At 45.1% G+C, this 24,799-nt stretch overlaps 2 protein-coding genes across 10 annotated transcripts in view; one reads left to right on the top strand and one right to left on the bottom strand.

The window, feature by feature from the left end:
* Nucleotides 1-24,799, bottom strand: part of LOC311596360 (UDP-glucuronosyltransferase 1A6) — a 111,057-nt gene that overhangs the window by 17,851 nt on the left and 68,407 nt on the right. The window contains exon 2 of one of the 7 annotated variants that reach the window (XM_084779691.1): nt 19,106-19,890. The exons of 5 other annotated variants lie outside the window; for them this stretch is intronic. In XM_084779691.1, the coding sequence (XP_084635817.1) occupies nt 19,106-19,890 (785 nt within the window). Of the gene's footprint in view, nt 1-8,068; nt 8,960-19,105; nt 19,891-24,799 lie in introns of those variants that run through there. One more of the 7 variants, XM_084779690.1, reaches the window with a different exon arrangement.
* Nucleotides 473-4,662, top strand: LOC311595655 (uncharacterized protein). 3 transcript variants are annotated; one of them, XR_014778524.1, is made up of 2 exons: nt 473-2,843; nt 3,295-4,662. XR_014778524.1 is itself a non-coding variant. In XM_084778583.1 (2 exons), exons 1-2 carry the CDS (start codon nt 1,665-1,667, stop codon nt 2,487-2,489), a joined length of 576 nt encoding a protein of 191 aa, XP_084634709.1. In that variant the 5' UTR covers nt 473-1,664; the 3' UTR covers nt 2,490-2,802. The 3 variants fall into 3 exon arrangements, 1 of the variants encoding a protein (XP_084634709.1); XR_014778525.1 differs by having other exon boundaries at nt 473-2,986; XM_084778583.1 differs by lacking the exon at nt 3,295-4,662 and having other exon boundaries at nt 473-2,066; nt 2,316-2,802.

The following is a 24,799-nucleotide window of genomic DNA, read 5'->3' as shown; positions in this document are numbered from 1 at the left end:
GTCCCAAAGGGCCCCGTAGAACCCCCCCCTCCGCGGCTCTCCTCAACCTGGAAGACTGAAGAAGTCAGGGTCAGGAGCCTCCCCCTGAACCCCGGCTAACTCTAAATGTGGGGGGGCAACCCGTCACCTTCTTGGTGGATACGGGAGCTCAGCACTCCGTCCTTACCACCGCACCGGGGCCCCTGACAACAAAGACTGCCTGGGTGCAAGGAGCGACTGGCGGGAAGCCTTACCGCTGGACCACCGAGAGAAAAGTACATCTTGCCACCGGTAAGGTCTCACATTCCTTTCTTCACGTCCCGGACTGCCCATATCCCCTCCTGGGAAGAGACTTATTAACCAAACTCAAGGCCCAAATTCACTTCGAAGAAGGGCACACTCGTGTGACAGGACCACAAGGGCGGCCTATTCAGACTTTGGTATTAAATTTAGAGGATAAATACAGATTGTATGAGACTGACCCCCCCCTGGGAGCGATACCCCTAGCCCAGACTGACAAGCCCTGTATCCATCATCATGGGCCGAAACTGGGAAAATGGGCCTAGCTCACCAACAGCCCCCCATATTAGTACACCTTAAGGCTTCTGCCACCCCAGTCTCTATCCGGCAGTACCCTATGTCACAGGCAGCCTACCTGGGAATACGGCCTCATATTCGGAGACTCCTGGACCAAGGCATACTGACTCCTTGTCAGTCTCCCTGGAACACCCCCTTGCTTCCTGTTAAAAAGCCCGGAACGGGAGATTATCGGCCGGTCCAAGACTTAAGAGAAGTCAACAAACGAGTTGAGGACATACATCCTACTGTCCCCAACCCTTACAACCTATTGACAGGGCTATCCCCAGACCATGTCTGGTACACTGTGCTGGACTTAAAGGATGCTTTCTTCTGCCTAAGACTGCATCCCTCCAGCCAGCCTCTCTTTGCATTCGAATAAAGGGACCCCGACTTGGGGATTTCGGGGCAACTAACATGGACACGGCTGCCCCAGGGATTTAAAAATAGTCCCACCCTGTTCGATGGGGCCTTACACCGTGATTTGGCCGACTTCAGGGTACGATACCCAGACCTCATATTGCTCCAATATGTGGACGATCTCCTCCTGGCAGCCCCCTCTAAGGAGAGCTGCCAACGGGAAACCCACGCCCTCCTACAAGTCCTAGGACGGCTGGGGTATCGAGCCTCTTTCAAGAAGGCACAAATTTGCCAGACTGAAGTAACCTACCTAGGTTACTCCATCAAGGATGGACAGAGGTGGCTCACTCCGGCTAAGAAACAAACTGTCCTCCAAATCCCGCCACTGCGGTCCCCCGTCAGCTCAGAGAATTTTTAAGAACAGCGGGCTTTTGCCGCCTCTGGATCCCTGGGTTCGCGGAACTGGCAGCTCCCCTGTACCCCCTTACCAAGCCAGGAACAATGTTTGCCTGGGGGCCCACCCATCAACAGGCCTTCGAGGCTATTAAGACTGCCTTAATCTCAGCCCCTGCACTGGGGCTGCCCGATTTAACCAAGCCCTTTGAGCTGTTCATTGACGAGAAACAAGGCTACGCCAAGGAAATTCTAATCCAGAGACTGGGGCCCTGAAAAAGGCCTATAGCCTACCTCTCTAAAAAAAAAAAAAAAAACTGGACTCCGTGGCAGCAGGCTGGCCCCCTTGCCTACGGATGGTTACTACAGCCGCCTTACTCCTTAAAGACTCTAATAAACTCACCATGGGGCAGCCAATTACTATCTTAGTCCCCCATGCCATGGAATCCCTGGTCCGGCAGCCCCCAGACAGATGGCTCTCCAACGCCCGGGTTACCCATTACCAGGCCATGCTTTTAGACTCGGACAGAGTCACCTTTGGGCCAATAACCAATCTCAACCCTGCCACGCTGCTCCCTCTCCCAGACGGGCCCGAGGATCATGACTGTCAGCAAGTCCTGGCGGAAATCCACGGAACCCGCCCTGACCTCACTGACCAGCCCCTCCCTCACCCAGACTTCGTTTGGTATACGGATGGGAGCAGCTTCCTGGATAACGGGACACGACGGGCCGGAGCGGCTATCACCACCACCGACCAGGTAATATGGGCCAGCCCTCTGCCCCCAGGGACCTCCGCCCAGCGTGCTGAACTGATCGCCCTGACCAAGGCCCTGAAACTGGCAAAAGAAAAAAGGCTAACAGTCTATACAGACAGCCGGTATGCCTTCGCCACAGCCCACGTACATGGAAAAATTTATCGGCGCCGAGGACTCCTCACCTCAGAAGGTAAAAAAATTAAAAATAAGACTGAAATCCTGGCCCTCCTGAAGGCCCTCTTTTTACCCCAGCAGCTCAGCATCATCCATTGCCCGGGCCACCAGAAAGGGGACTCTCCGGAGGCTCGAGGTAATCGGCTGGCTGACGAGACAGCCCGCCAAGCCGCTACAAGACCCCTCGACACTCTCGAGGCGCTCTCCTTACAAGGAGACACCGGAGCGCCAAGACAGCAGGACCGGAATTAAAAATTCACCGACGACGACATACAAAGACTTCAAAAGATGGGCGCGCTTCCTGAAGGCCCTGACCATTGGCGATACCAGGACAAGGTAGTCGTCCCCTCAAAAAAACTGACTATTTGATTGACTACTTCCACAAGCTCACTCATTTAAGCGCCCAGAAGATGAAGACCCTCCTTGAAAAAGAAAAAACGGACTTTTACCTATTGGAAAAAAAGGAGGCCCTCCAGAAAGCCATTGACAATTGCCGGCCCTGCACGCTGGTCAATACCAACAAGTCCTTAAATTTGTCAGGAACTAGGGTCCGAGGACACCGGCCAGGGACCCATTGGAAAATTGACTTCACGGAGATCAAACCAGGTATATACGGATACCGGTACCTGCTGGTCTTCGTAGATACTTTTTCAGGATAGACTGAAGCCTTCCCCACCAAACATGAGACGGCCAAGGTGGTTTCCAAAAAGCTTTTAGATGATATTTTCCCTCGCTACGGGATGCCACAGGTAATTGGGTCCGACAACGGACCAGCCTTCGTCTCCCAGGTAAGCCAGCAGGTGGCCAAACTACTGGGGATTAATTGGAAATTACATTGTTCTTATAGACCCCAGAGTTCAGGACAGGTAGAGCGCATAAATAGATCTATTAAGAAGACTTTGACTAAATTAACGCTTGCAGCTGGCACTAAGGACTGGGTGGCCCTGCTACCCCTGGCCCTAATACAGGGTTAAGAACACCCCTGGCCCACATGGGCTTACTCCCTTTAAGATTGTCTATGGTTCACATGTTCCTATTGTTTACTTCCCTGACCCAGATATCGGCTCCTTTGCTACCAGGCCTTCCCTCCAGGCACACCTAAGAGCCCTCCAAGAGGTGCAAAATAAGGTTGGAGACTACGTCTGGGTCCAACGTCACCGGACCAAGAACCTCGAACCCCGCTAAAAAGGACCTTACGCCGTTCTCCTGACTACCCCGACGGCTCTCAAGGTAGACAGAATTGCCACCTGGATTCATGCTGCTCACGTCAAGGCGGCCAAGGACACAGACGGGAACACATAAAAAGCACATCAGACCGACAACCCTTTAAAGATAAGACTTTCCCGAACCTAATTCGCCCCATGACCCCTCCGACCTATACCACCACTTTAAGGGGATCAATCACTACCCCCGAGAGCCAATATCCATCACTCTGACACTGCTATTAAAAAGATTAACAGTCGGGGGGGGGGGTGTTTGTGGCAGGGATCGGAACCGGGACTACTGCTCTCACTCAGGTTGCTCATTTTCAGCAGTTACAGCAGGCCATGAGAACAGTCCCTGACCTCCCTTTCCGAGGTAGTGCTCCAAAATCGTAAAGGGTTAGATATCTTGTTCCTGAAAGAGGGTGGGCTCTGTGCAGCCCTCAAGAAAAAATGTTGTTTTTATGCTGACCATACAGGAGTAGTCAGAGATAGTATGTCTAAGCTGCGAAAAAGACTAAAACAGCGACAGTTACAATTTAAATCAGGACGAACTTGGTATAAAAACTGGTTTAATAAGGCTCCTTGGTTCATCACTTTAATATCTACCATTACGGGCCCTTTGTTATTTATTGTCCTGCTCCTACTTTTTGGGCCCTGCGTTCTTAACAGACTGATGCAATTCATCCGAAACCGAGACCACCTATCGGTTGTACAGGCCTTGGTTCTAACCCAACAATACCAACAGCTCCAACAGGCACAACCAGAGGTCATTGAATGAAAGATTTCATTCAGTTTACAACAAGAGGGGGGAATGTAAGACCCCCTCCCCTGTGCACCCGACATAGCAAGCATAGCAGCAGTAACGCTATCTTGCAAGGCAAGACTAGAATAATAGGTTCCCGGGGTAAGATAAGGCCTGGGGCTCAGATGAAAGCGTGCTTGTCCTTGTCAAACAAGATATTTATAGTCGGCCATCTGGCCCAGGGAGTGGGCAAACTCCCCTGTTCCCATCCGATGACCGGGCTATAACCTCGCCTCATTTAAATTTACCAATCAGAGCCCTGTAACTATGCTTTTTCGCTTCTGTAACCGAGCTTCCCGCCAAAATCCCTATAAAAGGACCCCCTAAAAACTCGCTGGGCGCGCCAGCCTCTCCGGAGACTGAAACGCCCGGGTACCCGTCCCCTTAATAATAAAGCCTCTTGCTTGTTGCAGCCGAAGCCTTGGTCTCGTTGGTTCTTGGTGGGGGTCTCCACGTTAAGACCGCCGTGTCGGGGGTCTTACAGAACAATTGACCACTGTTTAAATGAAAGCTTTTAAAAGCAGTTAAGTTGAATAGACTAAGTAGATTCTGGTTACTGCTGCAACGAATTGCCGTGAACGTAGTGGTATCTATCACGTTCTTCCAAAGTTTTGTAGGCTAAAAATACGAAACCCGTTTCAATTGGGGGGGAAAAAAGGAGGGTTGCCAAGAATCGTGCTCTCTGAAGGTTCAGGGTTGCATTTATCAGTCAAGGTCTCAGCATGTGGCTGGTTAGTGCTTTACAATAGCAGAAGATGCTGGAAGTGAAAAGTGCTCTTTAAGGATATACCAGCTTCCTGGTTGCCCTATATACTATATATGGAAATATGTATATAAGCAGTAGAGTCCCTTCTCTGAGTACAGTTGATTGTTTCATAACGGCCTTACAGAAGACGATTCCCTTTAGAGAGTACAGTATAGAATATTTTACCTCACTCCAGCATCATCTGTGAAGACCTCATAAGACATAGAAGCAAAAGGGGTCTGAATAGGTTTAAGATGCCACACTTTGTAATTCTCTGTCAAGAGGTCAAGGGGCCTAAGCATATTACCATAAACTAAGACTATGTGAAAATATGTTGGATACTCTTATTACCTCGAAAGCATAACCTCATATGCACAGGGACATATGTATACCACACAGCAGAAACACAAGGTTAAATACTGTCCTCCAGGGCACACAGGGTCTTTAGAAATCATGGCAATAAAATAGTCGCTGCAGTACTGGGGTAGCTGCTTTCTAGACAATAACAAGTTCCCAAATCAGACCAACTACCAGAAACTTTGAAACAAGAAATGTTTTCTCCAGCCTAGAGAGATAATGAAGACAGTCACTGAGGGCTGGAGACATGGCCCTGGAGGTTCAGCGCTTACTAATTAGCAAGCATCCCCAGAAACCCACACAAAGGTCTGGTGTGTGTGACAGTCCTCAGAAGGCAGAGATATGGGATCCCCAGATCAAGCTGGCTAGCAAGATCCATATTGGCAAACTCTGGGTTTTTCTGTTTTCTGAGAGACCCTGGATAAGGTGGAAGAGTAATTGATGATTCCTCACATCAGCCCTGGACCTCCATGTGTATATGCACATGCATATGCATGGACACAAAAACATGCACACATGCACATGTATGTGAACACACAAAATAAAAATGGAAAAGTCACTGAGTAGCTTGTTGACGTCCATTTGTAGCTGAACTGGTAGAAGGAATCAATGATTTGGGGATAACAAGGAACATGCACAGTTCTGTGATAGTTACATGTGGAAGTCATCATGCTGGGTGGGACAGAATGAGTGGTCTGAAACCACCCAGTGGATAAAAGATCATCAGCAGAGAGTCCATGGTAGGCAAAGCACCTGGCAGGGCAAGGTCACTCAGAAGTCATGGATCGTCGTCTCGGGCTACTTGTAACATATGAGAGCAAACAGAAGAGTTAACGTTCATCTATCCTGGATTAGTGCTGCTGTAAACGGAAAGTTCTTGAACTCACTGTGTAAGCCAGGCTGGCTTTGAACTAATAGAATTCTACTGTTTCCCAAGTGTAGCGATTCATGGCATGTGCCACTAGGCCCAACTATAAAAAGCCTTTTTTAAAAAAATGAATTGTCAAGCTTGAAAATCTCTTTAAAGTTGCTCTGTCTCAAAATACTTCTGAAGATACACCTGTGGAAGATCATCTTATAGAGAAAGTTTGTCATAGTGGTCAAAAGGCATTTCCTGTGCCAAGAGGAGCCTCTTGACTTCACCAGTGGATCTGTACATAAGAGCACATTTCTGCACAAGCCTTACAACTTGACCTTGATCCCTGGAACCTATGGTGAGAGAATTAGCATCCAGAAGTTAAAGTTGTTCTTGACTTCCACATGAGCACCTTTACACACACACACACACACACACACACACACACACACACACACACACACACACACACACACTCAAATCCACTGCAGGGGATTCCTCTCATGGAGTCACTGGGAGCATTTTCCAGAATGCTCCAGGCAAAGAAGAGCAACACACTGTAAGACCCAGAAGACTAGAAGGCCCTGTTCCATCTAAAAAAAAGATCAAGAATTCAAAAAGACAGTCATACTGGTGAGGGGCTCACGCACAGCTATTTTGGGTTTAGCTTAGTCAACATGGCTGAAAGCATTTGGAAGAAACTACACTGTTGTCAAGTAAACCCCCATCCTTTGATTTTATGAGACAGCCTCTAAACTGGAAGAAACGTACCTTCTCCATTCTAGAAAGCTGTTCATTCATCTGGGTCAGCTTCTGTTTCTAGAATTTTACATTCCACATTCTCATCAGTTCCCTCTCCTCTCTCCCCAACTCACCCTCCTCTTCCTCATCCCTTCTTTCTCCTATGCTCTCTCCTCTGTCCCTCCCTCTTCTTCCCTCTTCCCTCTTCCCCTCTCGTGGTCTCACTGTGTACCCCAGCACCGGCACTCATTATGCAGCCAAGGATGGCCTTGGACTCACAATCCTGCCTCATCTTTTGAAGTGCTAGAGTTATTGACCTGTATCCCGAAACCCAGTTTTCTCCAGATTCACTCAACTTCCTTAGCTCTTCATTAAACCATTTTAGTGCAGTTTCAATTACTACCTGACATGCTGACTGGACGGGGAAGTAGCCAGTGGCCCTGGACTAAATGTACAACTTATTCTCCACCTCCACCTTATGACCGAGTAAAAGGGTTTGTTAGGGTAGGTTTCACGAGACTATTTTTCTTTTAGTTTTCTACAGACAAAATTTAAAATACACAATTCTGTTATATCATGAAAGATCTACGATTCTACAGTAGCTGCTGGGTTACACATTGACTAGGGAGCATTTGATATGTGGCTGGCCCAATAGATCCTATAAACTACTCATTAGCTTGCTTCCAGATCTGTTGAGTGCTTGTGTCCTGTGAATACACGCTTATTTCACCCCCTGAGAACAATAGTAAAAACTACTGCATCAACAACTGCAATTTGCTAATTCTTTAAACCTTCAAAACAAAGTCTGAAAGCAACACACCCTTTTGTCGGTCAGGCCACAGCTCAATTTCTCAGCTCCTGCACAGAATTAGGATACACACCAATAGAAAAATCATGTCTGGATACACTGGCAGTTCCAACAGAGTCCCACTACAGCTCCTAAGTCTTGTTCCCCTCCCCTTAGCCTTTAGTCCTGACAGTGGCCTCTGAAAACCAGAGTATAGCACCGTGGACACCTTAATAGGTCAATTTAACCAAAGCCTCTTTGGACAAATAAGTAGATAAGAATTTGAAAATTTAAAAAAATTTCCTGGAAAATTATTGAAATAAAGGCATAATACAGACCTGAGAGAGGGGCTTCCTGTTGACACAGTTTATGCCCCCAATGAAGATCATGTTGGGCATGATGGGCCTTGGGTAGTCGAGCACAAAGTCCCCTCGGAACAGCCACACAGATGCATAGCTGAGAACCTCCACCAAGGATACATCTTTCTGAAAAAGCTCCGAGGCAAAGGTTTTATAGGGACTGAGTGAGATATGACAAATGTACTTCAAGGTCAGAGGGTACAGCATGTTCTTGACCCTTTGCAGGAAGCTCATATGATCAGAGTGCCCTGTGAGTAGCCTCGGAATATACGAGGAAGGGTTTGGACACTGTGTGGCCTCGTAGTCTATGTCACAGGGAATGGAGCGCAGAAAAAACACAGCAGGAATCTGTAGGTACTTGGCCAGCACTGCCCCACAGGGAAAAACTGGATCTGTTAAGACCACATCAAAGGAACTGGAGTTCAGTTGCTGGATCAGGGTCTTATTGTACAATAGAGCTGCACAAGAATTTGCGTAGAGTTCGGAAAACTTTTTTATACCTTCTAGAGTTTGAAAAAAAAACTTCACAAAGTGCTGTGTTTCAAAGGCCTTCTTAATGTTCCGCCGTAGGTTTTGCTGATAGTCTTCCTTATTGCGTGGAAAAGGATAGGTTTTGAAGGTGAAGAAGTCTTCTCCTTTGATGTGCATAGTCACTTCTGGAGCCAGAACCACAGTCTGGTGGCCTCGGGCATGAAGCTCCCTAGTGACATCCCTCATGCTCAGCCAGTGGCTGCCCTCCATGGGAAATACCAGCACCTTCTCACCTTCAGCCCAGGGAAGGGCACACAGCAGGAGCAACAGCCCTGAGAGTCCTCGAAGGGGCACACATAGCCCTGCGTCCATCTCTCCAGAAGCCTACAGCAGTGGACTGTCCAGACACTGTGCCTCCTACGTAAATCTATTCATTTTCTATCACCAGGCCACCTGTCACTGCATGCATGCCATTGGGTGATACAGCACCCTTAAGTTAATCATTATAAATCTCCTCCTGCCTTTTACTAATGCCCTACCCTTTTGCCTGTCTTCGCCCACAGAAACTTGAGCTTTGCTTTTCTTGCCTAATAAAAACTCCCATGACATGCTTCTCCTTCCCTATGCATACTAGTTCACCTCTTGTTTGCCTACAATTCCCCAAACAAGGTGCTGGACACCCATTTTTTTTTCACCACATAGACTGTCAGTTGGTTGCCATTGAGTGCTGAGCGGGGGAGCCTTATGCCCTGGTCTCCCGCATAACCTGTGCCATCTAAGGTCTTATTCAGTAGCTCACCAAAGTCTCTCCTCCAATTCACAAGTAGCAACCGATGCATCACAGTACAGAGAGCAATGCAAAGCAAGCTTGACCAAACCAAAAAAGAATATCCTCTTGCCATGACTCATGGTGCCGGGAATATAAGAATCGAGGAATACTATTTGAAGTAGCTGATTGTTGACAGTGAAGGGAAAGCTGGAAAGATCTAAATCAAGATCTGAGGGTCTGATTCTGCTGTAAGGTCTCTTGAGAATCTTGTGAGCACCTGGCAGAAGGAGGTTGATGCTCCATGAAGCACCTTGGGACAGCACCATCCTAGGCACCGACATGGAGTGGGTTCTGAAAGCATCCCATTCTCCCCCGTAAGCTGGCCTCCTTAAAAGGGACCAATGACTGCTCAGGAATGTGGCTCCATCTCAATGTCTGTTCTCCTGAATGCTGAGGACTGCAGGGCCCTGCACTCTGTTAAGGGACCTAAGTGAGCACTAATTTGGGTCGTCACTGCATTCCAAGGTTTGTGATCAGGTCTCCTACAATCCATGCCAGACCAGAATCCTGTTACAGATGGAACTCCCCAATAAAACATGGACTACAGATTTCTGGGGGCACTGTGCTCAAATTCAAGAAAAAGTGAACTTGAGGCCCAGGTAAGGGCAGGATACCATCTGTAGGCACTATAGACATGATCATGAGTCTGGCCCTGCCAGAATTCCTCCCACATGAGATGAACGATTGCTGCCACCTCCTTCCTTTACATGTCCTGGGACTCCACTCAGTACTGGGCCAGCCCTTCGGGGTGTCCTACATTCTATCTCTGTATCTGTGTCATTCTGCCATGCTGGCCAGGCTGAGGCTTCCCTCTGGAAAGAAGTCACCCTCTTAGGATCTGGACTGGGAACAGACTCAACAGATATTTATCTGCAAAACTCCTCTCATGTGCCACCGCTGCACTGTCCAGTCAGCCTTTGCATTTCACCCTTTCATGGAGGGTGGGAATTCAGAAAAACGTTCTGCTGCTTCTCTTCCAAAGGCAACTTTTCTGGGTTGTTTTTTTTTTTGTTTTGGTTTTGTTTGGTTTTGGTTTTGTTTGCCCTGCACCTGCTACTTCTCTGCATGTTTTCTCTCAAGTAAAACTCCACCATTCCCCGCTCTACGGCTGCCTATGTAGAATTACCCAAGTGTAGGCTGTAGCCACACCTGTCCATGCCATGCCCATAAAAGGAAAGGAATAGATGAAGCAAGTGGTTGAGAAGTCAGAACCTGAAAATGTATGGTTGCTGCTTTTAGCTGTGACTGTCAGCCTGAACAGGGACACTCCCAACACCACACCTAGTAGAGGAGGCAGCCAGTTCCTGGAGGCAGGACCCACTTCTGTCCAGACTCAGCATGCAGCTCTTGTGCACCTGTGCTGCTGAAAAGCAAACCAAGGGCAACACTGATTGTTCCCCTCAACGTGAAGGTCTGCAGTGGGCTCACATATCTAAACCATATAAGACCCAGATACCAGGTCTGAACAAAGGGTCTGTGTATAAACTAGATTAAAGGGAGACTGTTAGTCCTGCTCACTAAGGGCCATGAATGGGGACTAGATTCACAAAGTGGCATGTGGCAAAGACGGGCCTTCACAACTTTTGTATTCCCTTTTTTAATTTTAAAATGTGAATATGTGTGTGCTGTTTTGAGCATTTATTATAATTAATTGCCTAGGCAAACCGTATTATTTCTTGAAGCTGGGAAATGATGTTTAGCACAGCACTTTGATCCTTGCATTTGCCCTGGGCTGGAAATGTGCAGATCCAGGTAGTTGGCTTTGGATATTTCATCCATCCTGGTGAAACACATAAGTATTTTAATATCATTCTTAAGGAATTTTGAGGTAATTCCATTGTACATGGATGCTGCCAATAGTTGACCATCACTGGGCTAAAAGTAAATCTTGCCTTTTTAAAAGTAGCAAAGCCCGACAATATGGGGTTGTTTGTTTGTTTGTTTGTTTGTTTTTAGCACTCTTGCGTCAAATCATCACATGCTGTATGGCTTAAATTCCCATGTAACCTCTGCATGGTTTGGAGGCCACACGGCTGTGTTACCTGGACACAGCCCCTCTGAAGGCCAAGGGCAAAGTATGTAAGTTCACATCCTGAGCTTTCCAGGTTGGTTGGTGGGATGTCAGGAGTGGTTACTTCCATATTTATGGCAGGATGGTTTCACTAAGGCTATGTAAACCTCTCTCACTTCCACAATGGGGTAACCAAGTAAAGCCTGACAAAAGGCAGCTTTCACCCTAAAACAAGCCGATTTAGTAGCACAGTTCATGCCCCATATAAAGGGCTTTTATGACATGATGGCCTTGGAGAACCCAGCACAAAACACTGCTCCTCCATGGTTATTTTTATGGGCTGAGTAAGACGTGATTGTAGCCAGGCAGATGGAATGGGCCAAAACACAGGAACCCTAATACCTTGGCAGAGAATTCACAAACTGGGTTATAAAAATGGGTTTGGACACTGTTCAGTGCCCTTAAAGTTTGAAATAAATGCAATTACTAACACACACACACACACACACACACACACACACACACACACACACACACACCCTTTGCATTTCACCCTTCAGTGGAGGATAGGTGTCCTGATAAATGCTCTGCAACTTCTCCTCCAAAATTAGTTCCCTGCTTTCTTTCTCTGCACTTGTACGGTTTACCTCATGTCAGATTCACTGTTTCCCTTCTATGGCTATCTGTGCAGAATTATCTGAGTCTAGGCAGTGGCCACTCCGGTCCATGCCATGCCCATAAAAGGAAGGGAATGGATGGGGCAGGTCTGCCGAGAGGTCAGCACATGAAATCTGTGCTTGCTGCTTCAGATGCTGCTCTCAGCATTAGCAAGAACACTCCCAACAGCACAGGGAGTGGAAGAGGAGGCCAGTTCCTGGAGGGGGGACCCTACTCTCCTGCCCAGGCTCCGGATGTAGCTCCAGAGCACATGTGACTGTGGAGGATGCCTATGGAAGAGCACAGCAGGGCAGTGTGGATGGCTCCCCTCACTGTGAGGGTCTGCCCTATGCTCAAAACCCTAAGGCACACACGAGTCACATGCCAAGTTTTAAGAAAGTGTTTATATGCAAACTCGCTCTAGTGGGTACCCTCACCTCTGCTCACCAGAGACACAGAAGTATCCAGAATCACAAAGAAACATGCAGCACAGAGTGGACTTAGAAATACTCTTTAAAACAGCACCTCTTCTTGCTGAGCCATCTCACTGGCCCAGATTTAACATTCCTCTTGATTGCACTAGTGCTTGAAGATGGTTTTGAAGATGCATAAGCTCTTCGTGTCTGTGAAAACCAGCAGCCACTCGAGGCCTACATGGGCATCCAGTGTTCTGGAACTCTCTCTCCAGAAGTCCATAGTAGTGGACCTACCTTACCAGGCTCTAACCCCTGCACTAGATTAATCATCTCCTTATCTCCACGCTAACATTCAGCATGTCATTGTGTGGCACAGTGCCCTCCTCCAGTTAATCATTACACAATAAATCCATGCTGGGCATCAACTATGGTTCTACCTTTCTGTCTCTTTGTAATCAGAAATCGCTCTTATCATCTCTCCAGGGACCTGTCAGTGTTCTCTAGTGAGTATCAGAGGTCACCTCACTTGCTCTCTCACATTCAAAACAAGGTTCTGCGCACTCACTTGATTTTAACCATTTCTTTCTTTGTCTGCTATTGAGCTTTGAGAAGAACCTGACGGCTGGTGCCGTGGTCTAAATGAGATTGGCCCTTGTAGGGTCATATATTTGAATGTTTGGTCCCTAGTTGCTAGAACTGTTTTTTGGGGAAGGATTAGTGAGTAGCCTTGTTGGAGGAAGTGTATCACTGGGAGGGAGATTTGGGGTTTCAAAAGCCCATGCCAATCTCTCTCTCACTCTGTGTCTCTGTGTCTCTGGGTCTCTGTCTCTGTCTCTGTCTCTGTCTCTGTCTCTGTCTCTGTCTCTGTCTCTGTCTCTGTGTCTCTGTGTCTCTGTGTCTGTCTCTGTCTCTCTGTCTCTCTGTCTGTCTCTGTCTGTCTCTGTCTCTCTCTCTGTCTCTGTCTCTCTGTCTCTGTCTCTCTCTGTCTCTCTCTCTCTGTCTCTCTGTCTCTCTCTCTCTCTGTCTCTCTCTCTGTCTCTCTCTCTCTCTCTCTCTCTCTCTCTCTCTCTCTCTCTCTCTGTGTCGCTCTCTCTGTCTCCTCTGTCTCCCTCCCTCTGCCTCCAACTTTTGGCTAAGATATAAGCTTTCAGCTACTGCCCCAGCACCATGCCTGCCTGCCTGCTGCCATGCCCCGTGCCATGATGGTCATGTTTTCACATTTTGAACTGTAAGCAAGCCCACACCTGAGTGCTTTTTAAAAAATAAGTTGCCTTGGTCATGATGTCTCTTCACAGAAACAGAAAAGGAACTAAAGCAGTCGGTGCCTGTGGTACACTCTTGTTAGACGCGATGTACTCAGAAACGCTTTGGGGAGTCTTCTCACTGCAAGTAGCTTCAGTACATTGCAGACCACTAAGTCAGCTTTGAAAGACAAGGGGGTTGCTGGAGTTCCAGATTGGTGCACTTCCTGTAGTGGAATGATCAGGGATAGTGTGCTGCAAATGTCTGGCCGATGTCAAATTTCTGTTCTCCTAGATGCTGAGGGCTGCATGTGTCTGCTCTCCATTAAAGGCCCTGGGTGGACACTAATCTGGGTCTTCATTGCTTCCTGTGCTTTGTCATTAAGCTCCCTTCTATGGTTCTTGCCAGCCCAAAGTTCTTACAAGGCTGGATTCTCCAGACTACCGTGGGTCATGATCCTGAGGGACACTGTGCTCAAATAGTAATATGGCAAAGCAAATTTGAGATGCAGCTGAGGGCAAGACTCCAGCTGTGGGGACTGTGCACATGACCAGGAATCTGACCCCGCCTCAAGGGAACTGCTCTCACCTACTGCTAGACAGCTGCTACCACTTCCTTCATCTACATGCCCTAGGGCTCCACTCTCCACCAAGGGTGGCCTGCACACCACCTCATTGCCTGTTTGTCTTTCTGCGAGTGCTTGTCCAAGGTGAGAGTTCTTTGTGCACCAAAGCCAAGTCCTTAGTACCTAACTGGCAGCAGCCGCAGCCGCAGCTGCTGGGCTGATGTGTACATGAAAACACCTCCCATGGGAAGCCACCACCACACTGTACAAGAAGTCTGCGCATTTCGCCCTTCGTGGACAGTAGGAGTCTAGATAAATTGTTCTGCAATTTCTCCTCCAAAGTTAGTTCCTTGCTTTCTATGCTTGCCACTTCTCTGTGTGGTTTATCTCGTGCCAGATTCATTGTTTCCCTTCTACGGCTATCTATGCCATGGACTCATGATTACCTGAGTCTAGGCAGTGGCCACTCCGGTCCATGCCATGCCCATAAAAGGAAGGGAATGGATGGGGCAGGTCTGCCGAGAGGTCAGCACATGAAATCTGTGCTTGCTGCTTCAGATGCTGCTCTCAGCATTAGCAAGAACACTCCCAACAGCACAGGGAGTGGAAGAGGAGGCCAGTTCCTGGAGGGGGGACCCCACTTTCCTGCCCAGGCTCCGGATACAGCTCCAGAGCACATGTGATTGTGGAGGACACCTATGGAAGAGCACGGCGGGGCAGTGTTGATGGCTCCCCTCACTGTGAGGGTCTGGCCTGTGATCAGAACCCCAAGCCGCAGGTGAGCCAGATCCTATGCATGAACAAATAGTCTAGGTGGCAACTACACCATGGGTAAAATGTTGAATCTGCATGGTCAGAAACCTACATCTCAACTAGACTCATGAAGAGACCTACCTATAACATGGACTGGACTTGATAACAGTCTTGACTTTGTCTTTTTAAATTTTTGTGACTACCTGCATGCTCTTTGTTATTAAACTATTTTGAGACAAACTATATTATTTCCTGGGACACTGATTATCCCTTAAGACTGGGTTTCCCCAGTTTGTTTGTTTGTTTTTGAAATCTGTGCCAGGCATCTTCCTTGGAAGAAGCTATAGTTTATTCTTTAACATTGCAGTAAAAAGGAAAAGGAAACTGAAATGGCCTCCTAATTTCAGCAGTACTTATAATAAAGTAAATTAAAAGCGGCTCTCATTTAATACATAATTATTAAATATATTATTTCAATAAATATAGTTTTAGTGGGACATGGTGGTACCTGCTTGTAATTCCAGGAGGCAGGAGCGTATAGAACAGAATTATCAGTTGCATAGCCTGTTCCAAGTCAACCCAAACTGTAATAAGACTGACTTAAACACATAACCATAAACCACATTTATTTTCTCCAATAAAAGAATATTAATGCCACCAAGACTATCTTCTATCTGAAAGTTTGGGTCCAATATATAAGTGAATACCTCAAATTTTCAGGATTAGCTAGCCCCACGTTAGGTCTGTATTCAGCCTTAACTTGGTTTCACAATTAACACATGGGGCTAGAATGGTCAAAAGGATTTATTTAATGGTACACCAGCTCATTGTAGGGACACAGATCAAAGCAACCTGACAAAAACACTGGCTTTCCCTTGAGTGATGAGGCACCCTACACACATCAGATAAAGTCCATTTGCCGTCAGGCTGTGACCATACAATGGGGGGAGGAGGTCGCCCTCAGTCACAGATGTAGGGGAGAGGAATAGGGTGAAAGTAGGAGAGAGGAATGGGAGGATACAAGAGATGGGATAACAATTTAAATGTAATATGAATAAATTAATTTTAAAAAATAAGAAAAAAAAAGAAATCAAGAGGGGTGAGTTTTAGAGCACTATTTAAACATTTAGCCAAAATTTTAATGAAAATATTTAATTAGGAGTAAAGGTAAAGGTATATGAAAATAACATGTCAGTGATATTGGGACCTGATAGGTGGGATATAAGAGAACAAAATTATATCACCGTGACACAATTGCCTTCAGGTACCAATCAAGTTTCCAGAGCTAGCTCCAGGGTGACAATATTAAAACATCAGTAAAACTTCTGCAAATTTTGGTGAGTATAAGGTGAGAAATGGAGAGTCGAAGACACTTCCTTGGGAACTGAGGAATCTCAGGGAATTCCCTAGGCATACAAAACATAAAAACCTGACAATTTGGATACATCCACAGAACTTTTAAAAACATTGATCATGCAGCAATCACATGACTCTGGAACCCCTGAAAGGTGGCTAGTTAAAAACTAAGACAAGATGTAAACAAAGCTACATGCTCCACGGCTTCCATTTCCACTCTCAGGTCCCATGGAAATACACACCCAGTACCTCCTAGAGAGGATCGTTAAGGACTATTGGGTAAAAAGTTCCTGTATCTTGCCACTGAAAATATGAAAGCAATATTTGTCTACTTGAGTCAAGACACAGCTGATATCGTACGACATTCCATACACCAAGGAATAAGACAGATATCACGTCTAGGTTAATTGCTGTCTTTCTTTGAAATGCAGTTTTTCTGTGAGGATGCCTTTAAAAGTAGTGACAAGTATGAAACAGTGTATCAACACTCTCTGTGAGAGAGTGTATGGGGTCGGCTGCACAAGGAGACTCTGCTCCCAGCCTGAACTACAGCTCTTTTGATTTGATGTAAACAAACCCTGGTCGATTTTGTTTGTTTGTTTGTTTTTCTGTCAATGTAAACATATACAATACTAGACTATTCTCTGCCATTATTCCTCTCAAAATTAAGTTTGGCCAAGATAGAAGTCATGAAAGTAGCCTCCTCCTTTTGTTTAGAGGGTAGAATAATAGCCCATGGAAAAAACGAGAATATTTACACAAAGCCTGAGCTGGTGTGTCATTCGAAGTGTTCAATGTATATAACTCAGAAGAATTCATGACCTTGGAATCTACTAAAGCAAAATGGCTTACTGAGAATGACGGCAGTTGTGACCAGACTAAAGGAGACAAGGGAGCAAAGAATCTACGAAATTCACTTTCAAAACCAATCTGGAAAACTGACCATGGAGAATACAGACTTAGTAGCTAAAACATGCTCTTTCAGGTCTGCTTTTCTGAGGACACAGCACAAAACAGAGGTGATATGGGGAAAGAGAGGTGACTGAAATTGAAGAACAGAAAACCAGGGAGGGCGGGTGATCTTTAGAAATCGTGGGTGCCAACTGCTTGGTGCCTTTGTAGAAAACCCCCTAGCATTGTGTAGGATCTGGATTGTGAACCTGCTGTATGAAAAGCAAGAGTCTCAAGCACGCGCGCACGCACACACACACACACACACACACACACACACACACACAGACTCACACACAATCATCACCCCAACTCTGTGGAACTTAGACCCACGTTATTTACATTGGGAGGTCAATGCTGATGAAACATGTACAGGTGATAGGGAGACGGCTCCTTGCACTTGCAGAACCCAAAGTCATCAAAGGGTTCTCAGTAGTTAGAGAAACATGAGAGTCAGAGCTTTGAACTTAACACGCTGCATCTCCACGGAAGTCACCGAATTCCACAATTAAAACGAAAAGAGAAAATGATCAAGGAAGTAGCAATGTAAAAACCTGAGGTTGAATAAAGTAGGAGAAAGAAAGTAAGAAACAAAGTAACATATACTACCAGATTGAAGGTTTTTTTTTAATTGAAAAATTTTTTTTCAAGACAGGGTTTCTATTTGTAGCCCTGGATGTCTGCAACTTGTTTTGTAGACCAGGCTGTGCTTGAACCCACAGAGATTCCTCTGCTTGTGTCTCCCAAGTTCTGGGATTAAAGGCATGCTCCACTAGCTCCCAGTGGCTTCTTTTATTTTTCTATTGGTGTTTTTGTTTCTTTTTAAAATCATGATTTTTTCCTTTCATATTCTAACAAAATATTTAATTAGAGGCAAAGGGTTGAATAATATAATAACAAAAGATAACAGTATTGGTTCAAGTAGGAAGGTAATAAGCATGTCATTTAATGATAAGATAAAAGTTATATTATCAAAATACTGTTAGCCTTCGCCCACTGATCTAACTGCCACATGTACAGGGCAAAATCATGAAAATGCAAATACATCTTAAATATAACTTAAGCAAATACCCATACTAGACATTTACTTGGGAACTGGGCCGATTCAGACACGAGCTTTCATACAAAACAAAACACAAAAACATGACAATGTGCAATTTGAGTGTGTCCCGGATCATTCACAAACAGTGATCATGCAACAATCACAAGACAACGGAGTGCTTGAAACATGGCTTGTCCAAAGGGAGACATGCTAGAAAAGGAAAAGGACCCTGAGGTTGCTTCCACTTTGAGTGACAAGTCTCCTGTGAGCACACACACCCCCTTCCCACAATGCACCACTTAAGATCATTCCGTCAACAACTGCAAATGGCCAGGTCCTCTGTCCTGCTACGGACAGTCTTGTGATAGGTCAGCTCACAGCTCGGCTTCTCTGGTCCTCCCCAAATTCAGGAAGTCTCATCTCTAGGGCGATACCATCCTAGCTAGTGGGCAGACTCAGTGGACTCCCACCATCCTTCTAAGTCCTATTAGACACCTTGAGCATTGCTTCCCGGTTCTCAATGACCACTAAACGCCTGAAGCAGCAACTCTGAACGCCTTAGGGATGTGAGTCATCAAAGACAATGAGAAGAATTACCAAGAGAGAAAGCCCTATAAAAAGTGAGTAGGTAACCGAGCAACCCAGAGTGACTTTAGTTCGGTTTGGTTTTGTTTATAACACACTCTTGCTGGAAACTCGTTTGAACAAAAGCTGAGTACAGACCTGAGAGAGGGGCTTCCTGTTGGCACAGTTTATGCCCCCAATGAAGACCATGTTAGGCATGATGGGCCTGGGGTAGTAGAGCACAAAGTCCTTTCTCAATAGCCACACAGACGCATAGCTGAGAACCTCCACCAAGGACACCTCCCTCTGCAAAACCTCGGTTGCAAGTCTCTCCAAAGGACTATAAAGAACATGGCAAAGAGGCTTCAACGGCAAAGGGTACAGCATGTTCTTCAGTCTTTCTAGGAAGCTCATGTGGTCAGAATTCATTGTGAGTAGCCTGGGAACGTAGGAAGAAGGGCTTGGACAGTGTGTTGCCTCAACATCTAGATCGCAGAGAATGGATTGCAGGAAAAACACAGCAGGAACACGCAGGTGCGCGGCCAGCACTGCCCCGCAAGGGTAAAAGGGATCTGTTAAAACCACATCGAAGGAACTGGAGTTCAGATGCTGGATCAGGGCCTCATCATGCAGCAGACCCCGGCAAGACCTCAGGAAGAACGTCGACATGTTTTTGGCACCTTCCACATTCTGCAACAATAACCTCAGAGAAAATTCCGTCTCAAAAAAATTCTGAAGGTGGGCCAGCAAATGGTGTTTGTACTCTTCCTTGGTGTATGGAACGGCATACGTTTTGCGGGTGAAGAAGTCTTCTTCTTTGATGTGCACAGTCACCTCTGGAGCCAGAACCACAGTCTGGTGGCCCCGGGCCTGAAGCTCCCTCACAACATTCCTCATGCTCAGCCAGTGGCTGCCCTCCACGGGAAATACCAGCACCTTCCCACCTTGAGTCAAGGGCAGAGCACACAGCAGGAGCAGCAGTCCTGAGAGTTTTTGCAGGCACACCTGACTTCCCATAGCTAACGCCAGAGAAGTCCACAGTGGTTGAACTTGCTTACAATGCCTATGCCGCTTATAATATTTCTTCATTTTCTTATTACCACGTCCATATGTAAGAAGTCATTGGGTGGCGCAGTACCCTCCTTAAGTTAATCATTGCAGAATAAACTCACCCCGTTTTATTACTGTCCTTACCTTTCGCCTTGTTATCAAGGTACAATTTCTCTAATCACCTCTCTACCAACGAAACCTCAGTGATCTGCTACTGCTCCCTGGGGACCATCAGAGTTCATTTCATAGGGCAAACAAAGACAAGATGTAAAGATAGAGATTAATCCCAGCACAAGAGTGGGTGACTTCAGTAGCCCACACTCACCAACACACCAGGTCATCCTAGCCAGGTGAAAATACAGGGAGCTATCACCTAAACAGCATCACAGGTCAAATGGATGAAATAGACATTTACAAGACATTGTAGCCAGACACTGCACAGCACACAATGTTCTCAGCAGCCCCTGGAACCTCCTCTAAAATAAATCACAGGACACCAAGCAAGTGCTAATTCATGCAGGAAAGCTAAAGTAATCTTCGGTATTCTACCTGACCACAATGAATAAAGCTGGACATCAACAGCAAGAGACATAACAGAACACACGCAGAATCGTCAGGACCAAACAACACACCAGTAAGTGATGACTAGGTTACTGAAAAAAAATCAATAAAAAAAAATTTAAACTTGCAGAATTTAAGAAAAAGAAAACACACTTGACCAAAAACCCATGGGATACATGAAAGCAGTCCTAAAACTGGTGACTTATACCTACAAGTTTATAGTTACCTTTAAAAAAATTTTTTTAATTCTCAATTAAATAACTGTACACCTTGTTTCCTAGAAAACAGAAACAAGCCGGAACCCAAATTAGTGCATGGTAAGAAATAATTAAGAGTGGAGTAGAAATAGCCTGGTGTTGGTGGCGCATGCCTTTAATCCCAGCATGTGGGAGACAGAGGCAGGCGGATCGCTGTGAGTTCGAGGCCAGCCTGGTCTATAAAGCAAGTCCAGGACAGCCAAGGCTACATAGAGAAACCCTGTCTTAGAAAAAAAAAAAAAACAAAGAGTGGAGCAGAAATAAATAAAATATAATTTAAAAAACTATCAATGAAACAAAAAAACTTGGTTCTTTGGAAAGCCATGACAGCTTGTAACAAATTCAGAAAATTATCAGGGGTCAACTGAGAAGCTTAGGCTGTACTAAGTTGGGAAATGTAAAGAAATGGAAGAATCTCTGGAGGCTGATGACCCATCAGTATTAACCCAAGATGACACAAACAACTCAAAGAGATCTACAATAAACAACAAGACTGAAGTGGAATTTAAAAAAATCTTCCAACAAGAAATAAAACAGGACTCAGCTGATTTCTACCAGCCTTTCAAAGAAAAAGGAACACCACGCAGAAGGGGGGTTGTGCTACCAAAGTCTTCTCACCAAATCAATGTTACACTGATACAAAAGCCAGATAAAGATATAATGACAGCAACAACAAGGACAAACTCCCCTGTTAACGTTGATGCGAATGTTTTCTATAAAACACTTGCAACATGAAGTCAAGAATACATCAAAAAGATCATTTACCATCTTCAAGTCAGCTTCAGTCCAGTGTGCAAATTTGGTTCAACCTAGGGCAATTGATAAAATCAATACAATACATCATATAAATGAACCCAAGGCCCGGAAAAAAAAATCACACACACACACACACACACACACACACACACACACACACACACACAAACGCCTCAACAGATGCTGGAAATGGCTGGGGCAACTGTAGCATCCTTTCACAGCAATGTCCCCAAAGAAACTAGCAATGGAAGGAACCAATCTCAACACAATAAAGGCTGTGTACCACAAAACTATAGTTAACATTTTACCAAATGGGGGGGGGGTGGGAAGCTCAAAGCACTTCCAGTAAAACCAGGAACAAAACAAAGATGCCCTCTTTTTCCATTCCCATTCAATATAGTATTCAAAGTCTAGCTAGAGCATCAAGACAGGAGAAAAGAATAGAATAAATGCAACAGGGAAAGGAAGAAGCCAACATATCATTTATTTGTACATGATATTGTTCTATATATGAATGAGGAACAATAAAGGCTCCCCCAGAAAACTGTTAAACAGAATAAATACTTCCATGAAAATGGTAGGATAGAAAATTAACATACAAAATCAGGGTTTTTTTTCATATATGTCAATAACAAACATTCTGAGAAAGAAATAAAGGAAACAATCCCATTAACAATTACCCCCCCCCAAAAAATCTCAGTTAAACTTAATGCAGGCGAAGGCCCCACAAAGAACATCTTAAAGTATTGAGAGAAAGTTAAAAAAAAAAAAAGACAGTAGGAAATGGAAAGATCTCTCATGCTCATAAATTAAAGAAGTTAATATTGTTAAAATGGCTATTTCAACAAAAGCTATATTCGATACAAATCCCATCAATTTTACAGTGTCTTTATTTTTTTTTTAACAAAAATGGAAAAAATTCTCAAAACTCACATAGAAGTGCAAAGGATTTTGAAGAGTTAAAGCTATTCTGAGTGAAGTAACAATGCTGGTTTTAAATTATACTAAAGGACCACAGTAATAAAAACAACTTGGCACCAGCACAAAGTCAGATGCACAGATTAATGAAACAGATCAGAGGACCCAGAATGAACACACACATATCTACAGATACCTACATCTTAACAAAGTTGTCTCCAGCAAACACTGGAGAAAATAGGGCCTTTTTTTTTTTAACCTAATAAGTCTGGGGAAAAAAAAAAAAACCTATTTGGACACCTAGAAAAATGAAGCTAGATCCATATCTCTCACCCTGCACAAAAATAAATTCAAATGGATCAAAGCTCTTAACATTACCAAGAACTTTGAAATCGCTACAGGGTTCCAAGATGCCAAGAAATAACCCCAAGAACTGACAAATGGGATCTTATGGAACTAAAGCTTCTGAACAGAAATAGAAATAATCAGCAGAGAAAGAGACAGCCAAAAAAAAAAAAAGAAAAATAGTCTGAGCCAATGGCGCATTGGTCAGGAGATGGTATCCAGGATATATAAAGGACTGCACAGAGTAAACACCAGAAAATGTAAATCAGTCAATCAATAGGTTGATGAACTGAATGAAAAGTTCCTCATAGCATCTCAATCAGAAGGGCGACCATCAAGAAAACAAAAGACAAAGAAAATGCCAGAGAGGATGTAGGGACCAAGGAAGTCTGTTTGCTGCTGATGGGGTGTAGCCATTTCAGAAACCAGGATGAAGGTTCCTCAAAAATGTGGAAATTGGCCAGGTGTACGCCTGAAGCAGCAGCACTCAAGCTGCAAAGACAAGGGCTTCCTCTGTAAGTTCAAAGCCAACGGGTCTGCATATTAGAATGCTGTCTAAAAGCAAAGCAAAACAAAGCAACAGAAATAGAGTTACCATATGGCCCACCTACATTGCTCTGACTATGCAGCCAAAGGGCTCTAAGGCAACTCATCACAGGTGACCTTGCAGGTATATGCTTACTGCTTCTGCAGTTACCCTTGAAAGGAGTCTGACAGCATGCCTATCAACACATAAAGAGCTGAAGTAGAATGTGTGACATACACACAAAGGACTTTTATGCATATATTTTTTTAAAAAAAGGTGAATCGTGCCATTTGCAGGAAAATTGATGCCATCATAAATCAGTATGCTAAGGAAGATAAGCCAAACTCAGCACAGAAATACCTGTTTTTATGCTGGTAATGGGAAAACTACTTGATTTTAGAACCTCCCCCCCCCCTGTGTGTGTGTGTGTGTGTGTGTGTGTGTGTGTGTGTGTTTAAGATAAAAAACCAGACTGGGGATTATGAGACAGGAAAGAGAGCTCTTAAAGCAGGTGGAAGATGGAGTGAGTAATCAAATGTGTCCAATACAACAGCAGAAACGAAGAACTAACTTGGGGCAGAAAGAAGACCAGCCGGAGCCGGGAGGCGGCACGTAGGAAGGATTTGGGGAAGGGAAACAAGAAAGAACAAAATGTAACGTATATTAGAAGATGCCAGCTGTGGGGGTTTGAATGAGAATGATCCCATAGCCTCACATGTTTGAATACTTGGTCCCTACTTGGTGGAACTGTTTGAAAGGATTAGGAGGCGTGGCCTTATTAGAGGGGGAGTATCACTAGGAGTGGATTTCAAAAGTCCAGACCACTCCCAGGCTCTCTTTCTGCCTCATGGTTGCTGTCTCATGTAAGCAGCTCTCAACTATGGCTTCAGCACCAGGCCTGCCTACCTGCTAGCATGCACCGTATCAGCACGCTTGTAACTCAAATCCTCTGGACTCTCACTCAGATTAACTGCTTTCTCTTTATAAGCTTCCTTGGTCATGGTGTTTTGTCATGGCAATGAGATGGTAACTAAGACACACGGTGAAAGAGATTTGTGTGTTGATCTAAAAATTAATTTCAATATATAAACAGAAATTAGAAATGAAAAGATAAATTCTTGAGAATTATGCAGGTTTATAACTCTGTTTTTATTTACTAAGAATGTTCAAAAAGAACTATATGGTTCTGTCCACGGAACATTTACACACATGAACCCGGAAGTGACCACTTGACTAGGAAGCATGTTCCATGCAGCTGATATGACTTGAGACACGCTGGAAAATGGAGATGCTCTCCTTGCATTCCCTTCATTTCCCTTGAGTGTTCAGGTCTCCTGTGAGCTGACAGCGCTTTCCCAAACAGTACCATATATACACACACACACACACACATCAACAACAACTGCAATTGGTCAGATACTTCATCCTACTCCTGAAAGG

The sequence above is a fragment of the Acomys minous genome (assembly GCF_964271855.1).
Source record: "Acomys minous genome assembly, chromosome: 4".
NCBI lineage: Eukaryota > Metazoa > Chordata > Mammalia > Rodentia > Muridae > Acomys > Acomys minous.
Note: the sequence above shows the minus strand (reverse complement) of the source record. Positions and strands in the feature narration are given on the sequence as shown.

Excerpts from the sequence above, each read along its gene's own strand:
- LOC311595655 (XM_084778583.1), top strand. The coding sequence starts at position 1,665 with ATGGTTACTACAGCCGCCTTACTCCTTAAAGACTCTAATAAACTCACC. Across the intron at positions 2,067-2,315 it reads CTATCACCACCACCGACCAG|CAGCTCAGCATCATCCATTG; the intron begins GTAATATGGGCC and ends TTTTTACCCCAG.